The sequence below is a fragment of the Labrus mixtus genome, chromosome 10 (assembly GCF_963584025.1).
Source record: "Labrus mixtus chromosome 10, fLabMix1.1, whole genome shotgun sequence".
NCBI lineage: Eukaryota > Metazoa > Chordata > Actinopteri > Labriformes > Labridae > Labrus > Labrus mixtus.
Genome location: NC_083621.1, coordinates 26,136,492 through 26,147,937, shown reverse-complemented (window position 1 = coordinate 26,147,937; position 11,446 = coordinate 26,136,492). Strand labels below are relative to the sequence as shown.

The following is an 11,446-nucleotide window of genomic DNA, read 5'->3' as shown; positions in this document are numbered from 1 at the left end:
TTTGTTAGGATCACCATTAGCTGCACCAGAGAGCTCAGCTATTCTTCATGGGCTCCACTACACAGTAAACCAGCTGGCAATGCTCCTCAGGGCTGAACAAACATCAAAACTTTGAGCCAAAATCATTGGATTTATAATCATGATATCTGCTTCCTTCCTCTTTTAATTTAAAAGGGACGTGTTCTTCAATACTAATGTGAGGTTTAAGAAATGCAGAATGTATTCCATTAAAACATCGTTATATTCCCCATCACCAGTGACTGTGCTGGTGAGTGTGGTTTTAGTAATTTTCCCACCAGCCTTAATGTGAGGCAGATCAAAACAGAACTCAGTTGAGGCGAGGGAATCACCCTGGTCATCAAAAAGGTTGTGATCATGATAACAAGAAGAGTCTGCCAGTAGTCTGTTTGTGTCTGGTGTCCCAGATACAAACCTGCTATCAGTCGTTTCCTCCCTTAGATGCTTCAATGATCGTACTGCACAATGTTCCCTTTTAACTATCCAGAGTACAACAGAAATTTCTGGGAAGATACTCTGTACTATTATTCTAGGGACATGAGTGCATACAGATGGAGAGAGAGGATGAGACGCTTCTGGTCCAACAAGTTCTAGAGGCTGTGTTAGCTCACACCATATATATCTTTAACCGTAAGAAACATTTTATTCCTAAAAGTAGAGGACGTGTGCCTCTGGGACACAAACTGTTAAGTGACTCCACAGAGAAGGGGCTACATGACTGAAGGCTCTGCTGTGAGCGCAGACATCTAGAGGGGTAATAGGAGGCGGTGGATAGGAGGCGGTCCAGAGAAGCTGATATAATCAAGTCAAGTTTATTTGTATAGGTGACCAAAGTGCATAAAAACGACACCAACAACCCGTACACATGCACGCACACATACATACATACACACACATACTACATGCATACATACCTAGGCTAAATATATTACATTTGTTTCAACTTGTTTCAAAGGCCCAGGGCAAAAAGGTGAGTTTTGAGTTTTGATTTGAATTAATTTAAAGAGTTAATTTCTCTGTTGGGGGGAGGCAGGTGATTCCACAGACGGGGGCCTGCCACTGAGATGGCACAGTGGTCCCTGAGTTTCCATTGAGCTCGAGGGACGACAAGGAGAGACTGCTCGGAGGACCTAAGTGAACCTGATGGGCTGTAAGGGGTTAAAAGTTCTGTTAAATAAGAGGGGACTAGACCAATCAGTGCCTTAAAAACAAGCTCTAGCATTTTAAAATGGAGTGTACCTGTTAAATATATTTTTTGTACTGTTTTGTACGTACTGCAGCTGTGAGAGGGAGGACTGGCTGACTCCCTTATAGAGGGAGTTGCAGTGGTCCAAGGAGGACGTAATAAAAGCATGGATAAGATTTTCCGCATCTTGGAAGCATAAGATCGGTTTTACTTTTGGTAAGGTTCGTATTTGGAGGAAGCAGCCTTTGACCACAGAGTTGATTTGTTTGTCGAATTTGAAGGTTGAATCAAAGTAACGCCTAGATTTTTTTGCACAGGGTTTAAGAAGACAGTGGGCCAAGTCTTTTAGAGATTAAGTTGGAGGAGTCAGGGGGTGCGAACAGAACTACCTCAGTTTTTTGTTAATTCAGAATTAAAAAATGTTGTGCCATCCAGTTTGATTTCTTTGAAGCAGTCTAGTAGTGATTGCAGGGAGTGTGGGTTAATGCTTTTGAGCGGGAGATATATTTGCGTGTCATCCGCAAAGCAGTGGAAGGATAAACCATTCCTTATAAGGGCACCCAGTGGCAGCATGTATAGGGAAAACAACAGAGGCGATAAAACTGAGCCCTGAGGTACCCCACAGGTGAGGGCGACCGAGGGGGACGCGATATATTACCAAGGCATACTTTAAAACTTCTGTTTTCCAAGTATGATTTGAGCATGTTCAGAGCTTGCCCCTGGATCCCAACCCAGTCTTTAAGCCTGGTGATGAGGTAGGTTGTGGAATAACTTTTAAAAGGGCTGTTTATTTGATATATTTGATTAATGCTTATAAATTGATTAATTTGTTGGTAGATTACTCTTTCCAGGATCTTGGATAGTAATTGGAGTTTGGAGATGGGTCTAAAATTTGAAGAGGCTGAACCACTGCATGTTTCAAATAGGTCGGGAAGCATCCTGTGTAGATGAAGCTGTTGACCATGGAGAGGTTGCTAGAGCCAATAGTGTTATACAGTAGAAATATGAATCATTTTCCAAATTTTCCAGGTATCTCACAAAACTAAAAACACTTGAGTTCAACAGTATAAAAGGCCGACCATTTTGTCAGTCCCATTCACATCAGAGATTTGTTCTAATATCTTCAACACTGACCGATCATCAAGTCTATTAAGCAACATCATGAAGGAATTTGGTTTGGTGCGCATTGGCACCCACCAAAGGTCTCAGAGTGTAACTGCACTGTCGTAAAACACAGAGTGTATTGACATGGCCAGCTCGACATCAGGCAGCCTGTGTCAAAGCTTGCTCAATACCGGGCTTTTTTTAGTAATATGGTGCTGAAGCAGGTGAGCGGGGGCACACTGTGGAAATGGGTGTATGCAATTCTCCTTGTTGAAAGTTATTTGTTTTTAAGTTTTCAATTTGTTGCTTCAATGCCACAAAACGGAAGACCCCCCACTGACTTCCCACCCACATACTGCTAGGAGCTTTTACTCAATGAAGATATTTGTCTTGTGTGTCATCGATTGGAAAAGTGCAACTACCACTTACTTATAGTTGTGTTTAAAAAAGCAGCTTTGTTTTTCATTCACTTTGGCTAACTTTTTTAATGAAGCAGCAAACGTCCTGAAAATGAGTGAATAGAAACAATACAAAGAGAAGATTGTTGTCTCAGATACTATCATATAGTGGATCTCGGGAGGATGCACTTAATGTACGAAGCACTTTAACTTCCCGCCCACATTATTGAATTTTGCAGATCACTGCGATAATGATCCCAAACAGCACAGGAAGCTGCACTCAACTCAGAGACCATTTGTTATTCTGCCACCTACAATGCAGACAGGTCAAATTTGAAGCTTTGATCTTGACATCTTTTTATTTATTAATATGCAGCTCATGTGTGGTTTTATAAAGTCTTGGTTAACGTGCATTTTTTATGACCTCTTAATTTCCCTTATTGTTGAGAGTATCTTCATCCAATCAATAATCGTTTCTAAAAAGCTTAAGTTTTGTACTGTGTCTCCAGGCTACTCCAAAGAGTTTACTCAGAAACCACAATAGCGCTCTGATGTGGTGCACTTTATAAACTATCAAAGCTTATAGAGCTATCATTGTCTGATCATAAGTGGTGTTGTTGCACACAGCTCCTGAATGCAAGAGTTAAAAGTTTGACTTTGTGTCTGTCTAACCACTAAATGAGTTATAGATAAATTATACTGCCCTTTTACCACAAGCCTTTCAAATCTGCAAATCTAAGCCAGCCCATTTCCACTGCAGTATCCGCACTCTATCAACTAACCGTAAATCACGCTCATTAGCAACATAAATAGGAAATGCCGAGAAAATAAAAGAAGTCTTCCATCATCAGTTTAGAGGGCTCAGGGCTGGTTGACTTCTCTTTATTTGCTTTCCCTGAAACCTCATACCGTCTGGTCTCAGGTCATAGAACTGGTTCTTGGTTATACATTTCTGTTCCACTGAACAAATTACTTAACAAGGGTGTGTCATCAATGACACATCCAGTAATATGAATCAACATGTCTGGCCATGCAGTAATTATAGTTATCTTAAGAGTATGGCTTTGTCATAACTCAGGATGCCAGAAGCAGACACAGACACAAATTGAAAGTTTGAATGGGATATATTTCAGGGCTGAGGCTGGTTTCAGCTGAGTGGTGGACACTGAAGAATTCTGTCACTGATGTTGCTTCCTTGGCTCACTAGGGGATCTTTGGAGTTGTTTTGATTGCAGATGGTGCAGAGTTAGAAATCACTGGAATAAACTCTATAGACAATTTTTTTTACAGGGTGGCCAACAAACACTACAGAGTACACAGAATAATCTGGCCGTGAGTGGAGGGGAAACCAGGGTTTTCATACTGAAGCAGATGAGATGATGAGTTGAAGGTGTGTGATGCAGCAAAGGTATATTGTGACATCCTTCAGGACTTCCTTCAACAAGATGACTCTTCCTTGTTGAATGCAGCTGACACTGCAGTGGCTAAAACCTGTTTTACTGTAAAAAAAAAAAAAATTACAATAGAATTATTCATGCTCTAAAAAAGATGTGATTTCAACACCTTCTGCTGTTTTTTATTGGAATAATTTTGTCTCTGATACTTTTTAAATAAAAAAGTTTGGATGTTACCCCACATATATTCCATTAACAACAAAATTAGAGAGCTTTCCTTTAAATCATCACATAAACTGTACCCCACAAATGAGCACCTAATTTAATTTTAAGAACGATAAGCCCCTACTGTACATTTTGGAAATATTTTGGAAAGAATGATTTTCTCTCAGTATAGTTTTAGAAAATCCTTCATGTCAACCAGAACAAGATGATCGACAGGTTCATCTTTGATGGAGTTGAATAGGCGGACAAGAATATATGCAACAAGTGAGAAATATGAGATGGGGCTTAAAGAGGACATATTATCCCCCTTTTCATCCTTTTCAAACAGTCCCCTGTGGTCTAAATGAAACATCTATGCTGTGCTTTGGTCAAAATATAACATGAATCAAGCACCAGAGGAGGTTTGTGACCCTGTATAAACCAGCTCTCTCAGAACGCTCCGTTTTGGTGTGTGTGTCTCTTTAAATGTAATGACCCCTCCTGAGTTTTCCAGGTAGACATCACTCCTCTGTAACGAGAATAAAAATAGCAGACCTGCGCAAATTTTTTGTTTTAGGCTGGAGGTGGAGTCCATGGGTGGAGATACCAGGGGAGTGAAAGTTATTTTTTTTACCAGACTCCCACTTGTGACATTACGAGTTGAGCACATTTGAAACAGAGCATTTTTATCTGTGTTGTAAGACTTATGCAGACCACAAACAAAGGACTGGATGGGTTTATTTCACATTTTGTGGATCAGTAGACACTCAGGTTACCCAAATATATGTTCAACAATACTGTATAAGTGAATTTCTCATAATATGTCCACTTTAAGAAATGAAAGGTTATTCAATACAACTGATAAGGCAAACTCATAACAAAAGCACAACTTCCTGTGTTGATCCAACTCTTCTTCTCTCTCTTTTTTTTAACCCTGTTTGCTTAAATGTACTGTAATGAGTTGCAGCATTGGTGACGTCATAGGGCTTGATGCTGTAACCTTGCACAGTAGAAGAGAAAGACCAGCCCTCCTTTCCTAATAACTGAGGGTGTGAAGAGACAGCTACTTTCTGCAGAGTCCTCCTACAACTACTCCTGTGACATGTGCGAGACGAGAGACAGAGGCAGAGTTGACACACTGTGAAGAAGAGCTGCTGTTCAGCACATCTACCACGAGAGAAGATCAACAGACAGGCTGCAGCATACCACACAGGAATTCAGCGGTAAGAGGAAATTTCTGCAGACTGATTACATGATTATCACGTTTTGCTAAATTAGAAATGTTAACTCTATTTCTAAGGGGAAGACACAAGTGGATAGTTAAAGTTAATGCATGCAACTGTGATGTTACACATTAAATATAGCGTTCAATATCAACATCCTCATATCAGATAAACTTTCTTTAAACATGCTTCAAATGTTTTCCCTCATCCAACACACAAACAAGAGACAATTCATACAGTTCATACAGAGCTACAAACACTAACACAACATTCAGACTCTGATGCATTTTATATTGTCGATAGCAATAAGAGAGAGGGTTTTATAAATTGCCTTTGCACGAAGCTTACATTTAATGCATGCAAGTCCCTTCGGTCTTTCTAATCTGATGTACATGTACATGTGGTAAATAAAATAAGAAGATCTGATCTCAGGATTTCATCCTTTGAGAGAAATTATGCGATCTGTTGAAAAACTGTCTGAATTCATCATAAACAATGTCACAGCATTTCTCAATGATTGTCTTCTATAGCGCAACCCAAAACAGGTAAGGCTTTTGTCATCTGTCAAAAAAAAAAACCTCTAACGCATTTAGAGTGTAAAGTTTTCTGCAAAGTCTGCGAAACAGCACAAGATCTCAGAAACAATCTGCCACATCACATTTCTCACCCTCTAGATGAAGCAGATTGTTTTTTTGTCTTGCATGAACGTCTGCTTCTTTCGCTGACATTATCTCTGTTTCACATGTCGTTTATCTGATTCTCTGCAGGTGTGACCACAAATGGCCCAAGTGAACGTGACAAACAGCTCGGGGAGCAATTCTACAGACTGTCCATCCATTGATGACTTCCGCATCCAGGTGTACTCCACCGCCTACTCGCTCATCACTGTGTTAGGCCTGGTGGGGAACGGCTTCGCTCTGGTGGTGCTGGTCAGAACCAATCGCCAGAGCTCACCCTTCCATGTCTACATTCTGAACCTTGCGGTGTCCGATCTACTGTGTGTCATGACCCTGCCACTGCGAGTTATCTACTATGTGAACAAGGGCCAATGGAACCAGGGGGATTTCCTCTGTCGCATCAGCTCCTATACTCTCTATGTAAACCTCTACTGCAGCATTTACTTCATGGCCGCTATGTCCTTCACACGTTTCTTGGCCATAGTCTTCCCTGTGCAGAACCTGCAGCTGGTGACAGAGAACCGTGTTCGCATGGTGTGTGCGGGTATCTGGTTATTCATCTGTCTTTCATCTTCACCCTTTCTGATGTCTGGCCAGTATTTTGACCCCATCACAAATAAAACCAAGTGCTTTGAGCCTCCACAAGGTTCAGCTGTGGACAAACTAGTCATATTGAACAATTTGTCTCTGGTGCTGGGCTTTTCCCTGCCCTTCCTGGTCATTCTGATTTGCTATGCTGGCATAGTCCGCACCCTGCTGTTCCGCACCCAATCTTCCAGACAGCAGACACGCGGCGCAGGCACCAAAGCCATCCGAATGATCGTCATTGTCCTGTTGACCTTCCTGGTCTGCTTCATGCCCTACCACGTGCAGCGCTCCATCCACCTGAACTTTCTGTCTCGGACAGAAACCACCTGCTCAGAGCGGATTGCCATGCAGAAGTCTGTTGTGGTGACACTGTGCCTGGCTGCTGCCAATTCATGCTTTGATCCACTGCTTTATTTTTTCTCTGGAGAGGGTTTCCGCAGACGTTTGTCCTCCATGCGCAAATCTGTGAAGAGAAGCACCCTGCGCGGTACAGACAGGCTGAAGACCACCACGGACTCTGAGCCTAGAGAAACCCACCAGCTGACAGCCAGTTGATTTACAATATGAGAGCTTTCAGAATGGCTTGTAGCCTCGGTAAAAAAGAGGAAGGATGTTGGGAGAAGAAGTTAAAGATTGAAGTCAAAAAGAGAGGTTGGTTTACATTAGAATTTAAGAGGAAGTTGCAAGTCTCAGAAAAAAAGCATTCTTGCTTATATAATGTTGTAATGTACATTGTTTTCTGCATTGTCTTTTAAAAATGTTGAATCCTCTATTCCACGACCTGCATGTAAATGTTGAACAAAAAGTAATTATTGTGTTAATGACATGTTATAGCATCTTTGTGGCATTATGAATATTGTTCCATACTGTTGAATGTATTTTTATCAGAAGTTATTACCATTCTCTTGTGCTTGACATAAACACTTTTTCTTAATTTGGTTTATCATTACCCGTATTTTTGACACTTGATATCTTGTTTCACGTCATTTTTAAATGAATGATTGGAAACATGTGTTACAATCAAACCTGTCAAAGGCACGTTTATGGATTTCCTGCACTGCAAGGAGTTACAAAACATCACACATTTTGGTATTCAGAAGTGGATTTAATAAAACATCTGAACATTTTAAAAAGTCTGATACCACTCTGAGATCTCTGAAGTTAATATAAAATTCAGCCTGCTGGGTAGTAGTAGTTCAGCCCCAAGCTTCTGAACAAAGGGAAAGTAATATCCTTTTTAATGGAACAAGAGTTGCATTCAGCACTGTTGTGAAACACGTCTTTGTGTATAGCTTGTTGAATCATGTGTGGGCAGATTCACTTTTATTCCAGTCTTTATGCTACAGTAAGATTGTCCCTCCTATCTCCTTTCACTATCCACTTTACCTTAACCCCGGAAGCATTTAAGTGGCGGCCATGATAAGAGTCGTTCGAATTCTCTAAAAGTTAAGGAAAGGTGGGTCAATGCTTCCTTTATAACCTCCTTTAGCATAGGATACACCGGACCATCCTTTACGAAAGGAGATGAGATATGCCGCCCCACAATTCTTTGCGGCCGCAACATTTAAAGCAAGTCGCGCATCCGACTGTTCACGGAAATGAACGATGATCGTAAAGTGATACAGATGATGTTTTATTCAACATATTTAATTCACTTAAGAATGTTTTGTGCAGTTGTACATTTGTATGCTTCAAACATTATGTGTAGGTTATATCTTACATAAATGTAACAATTCATTTCATACAATCATATTTATTCTGATGTTGATTTCTGAGTGGACAGGAAGGTGATGGTTTCACTTTTCTTACTTGTAGCCTGGTAGTCTATATTGCTTTTATTTCAATCCCAACCTTGTGATAATTAGGATTATTTCACTGGTAAGAAGGCACAGGGGAAAGTTTTTTAGATGCGTTTTTTGTAGTCCATTTTCTGAACATTGTAGTTTCAACACGGCAGACCCACGTCATTAACCTCCGCCGGCCCGTCACAGTTAATGACGTGGCCTAGTGGAAATGTGGTCGGATTGTAAGAGCAACGAGATCGCCTTTCCCTAAATCCTTTATGAATTCTCCTAACATCTTTCCTTAACCTCATGACGTTTGCCCGGGGTTAAGGTAAAGTGGATAGTGAAAGGAGATAGGAGGGACAATTCGAACGCACCCTAAGTTTCATATCGAATGCACTGATGTTAAAGCAAGTATCATTTTTAAATGGAACAAGAGTTGCATTCAGCACTGTTGTGAAACACGTCTTTGTATATAACTTGTTGAATCATGTGTGGATTCACTTTCTTTCCAGTCTTTATGCTACAGTAACAGGATGGAGTTTCATATCAAGTGCACTGATGTTAAAGCAAGTATCATTTTTCTTATGTGCAAGAAAGATAAATATTCCTGTGGAAAGATCCTGCTGTTCATGTATTCTTTCAAACTCTGTTATGTTGTGTTTGATAAGTGAGTCAATAAATCTTTAAAAAAGTGTTAGTCCAGTGTGCTATATCACAGTATCATATCATTACAGCCCCAGCAGCATCCCCCTTCCTGTGTGCAAATCGTGTGTGTGTGTGTGTGAGTGTGTGTGTGTGTGTGTGTGTGTGTGTGTGTGTGTGTGCGCTCCAGGCCAGATATCATTCACCTGTGCTGTCTGCTGGAAAATCGTGATTGGAACACAGCTGCAGGAGGCAATTAACCAATCAGAGGATGGCCCTGCTTGGTCAGCCAGCAGTCGGGGCGCAGCTCTGTTAGTTTTAATCTCTCCACTGTGCCTCTCGTTGTCTTTGTCTATACGTTTGTTAAACGTTCTTTGAAGAACTGGTTGTCTTCTGTGTTCTGAGGCTATTGTTTGGTGTTCGACTGGGCAGGTATTAAGACACACACGCACACGCACACGCACACGCACACGCACACGCACACGCACACGCACACGCACACGCGCACACACACACACACACACACACACACACACACAGAAGGTTTTGTATTTGTTTAGAAACACTAGATTTAGCGATAATGTTCATTTGTTGTTCGATTTGGTTGGTTAGTGTAGTTTAATTGAATTTATTTTCACTAATTTGACTTGGTATATAAAACACTTATTTAGAGTCCTTCTGTTTTTTATTTGAGCAGCACTCATTGGCCCTTTCAGTTTGCCTCACCTTCATGTGTATCACAATTTGTTTCTTTTGTAACAGATAACTTTAATTTACCAAAAACAAATGGTTTTATGTTGCTTCCCTTGGCCCCCACACGAGCTGGGTCGTAACACCGAGGTTAAGACTGACTTCATGAAGAGTTACAGACCTCGTCCACTAGGTGGTGCTCCAGCACACGTTGTTGTGGTTGTGATTCAACACTGATCTGACAATGACTGTTTTATATTTATATTTCTCCTTTATAGAAAACCAATTACTGTATTTTTTCTAAGGCAGCACTTATTTCTAAGGTATACAGACCTATATAAAATCATAAATGTTAGAGAGAGTGTGTGTGTGTGTGTGTGTGTGTGTGTGTGTGTGTGTGTGTGTGTGTGTGTGTGTGTGTGTGTGTGTGTGTGTGTGCGCAGATAAAGGTGGAACTCTTGTAGTGACTGTGAGCATCGGGTCCAGGTGCTCTCAGTCCAGCTGATTGGACCGCCACGCTTCCCGACCTGCAACACAAGAAGAGAGAAGGCCCAACCTAACAGGCCACAGGGCCGTCACTGTTTCTTTTCTAACAGAACATGTCCTTCTTCCATTTTTCAAAATCCCATTTTTTTCTACACTCAACACCTAACCGTTCACAAAACGTTGTGTGGTTTCAATAAGAGAACACAACATTTGTTGATTTATAAATCATCTTGTTTTTATCGGGCACTCGAGGCAATAGTGGTCAAACTGTTGTTGGTTTATTTATTTCAACTTTTTTTGTAAGTGAACCCCTCATCAAAGAATCTGATAGAAGCATTTGCTAATGTGTCACCAAGCCACAACATACAGACATTAATTAAGCTGTTAATCAGAAATGCAAAACAACAGAGAGAGAGCAGACAGTAGCCGGCGGACCCTGCTGATTGGAGCACAGATGGCCACTTGTATTACCACTTCATAAACAGATTATATCAAGCACATGATCGGCTCCCTCCTCCATCAACACAAAAAGATGCTTGTTTCAGACAGAAAAGCAAGGCAATGTCAGAGATGGGACTCTGCAGTACCTCACGCCAGACATAACTCACTATACAGGAAGAAAGGAAAGTCCCTATGCAATGCCTTCTAATTCATTTAAAACAGGTTATGGACAACAGTGCACCCCATTACATCCCAAGAAAATCCCAGTATTGTTTTTTTTTTTTTTCTGTGTCCCAGTTTGCAGTTCCTGATGTGAGTTGGCCTTTGCACTGATTGGTGTTTGAGAAAGGTTAGGAATAAAACATGTTTGCCTTCAGGGAGATCAGACTCAGTTTTGTAGCGTGTTAATGCTGTCCATGTGAGTTTCAAAAAAAAAAAGTTTATCGTCGGCAGGCAGACGGCCTTTCTGTCATGCTTTCTGGCAATTTGGATTTCTCAATAATGGGGCCCAATGGGCAGTACATTTAAAGCCCCTTTACAAGCTTTGTAAAAATATCTTAAATAATATTAAAACTTGTCACAATAAAAGCAAAAGGGACACACCAGCA

The 11,446-nt window shown here is 40.9% G+C and overlaps 1 protein-coding gene across 1 annotated transcript; it reads left to right on the top strand.

Moving 5' to 3' along the window:
• The first annotated feature begins 5,356 nt into the window (after positions 1-5,356).
• cysltr1 (cysteinyl leukotriene receptor 1) lies at positions 5,357-9,281 on the top strand. The gene is made up of 2 exons (XM_061048896.1): positions 5,357-5,527; positions 6,295-9,281. The coding sequence occupies exon 2, from the start codon at positions 6,307-6,309 to the stop codon at positions 7,345-7,347; it is 1,041 nt and encodes a 346-aa protein (XP_060904879.1). The 5' UTR covers positions 5,357-5,527; positions 6,295-6,306; the 3' UTR covers positions 7,348-9,281.
• Positions 9,282-11,446: the final 2,165 nt, after the last annotated feature.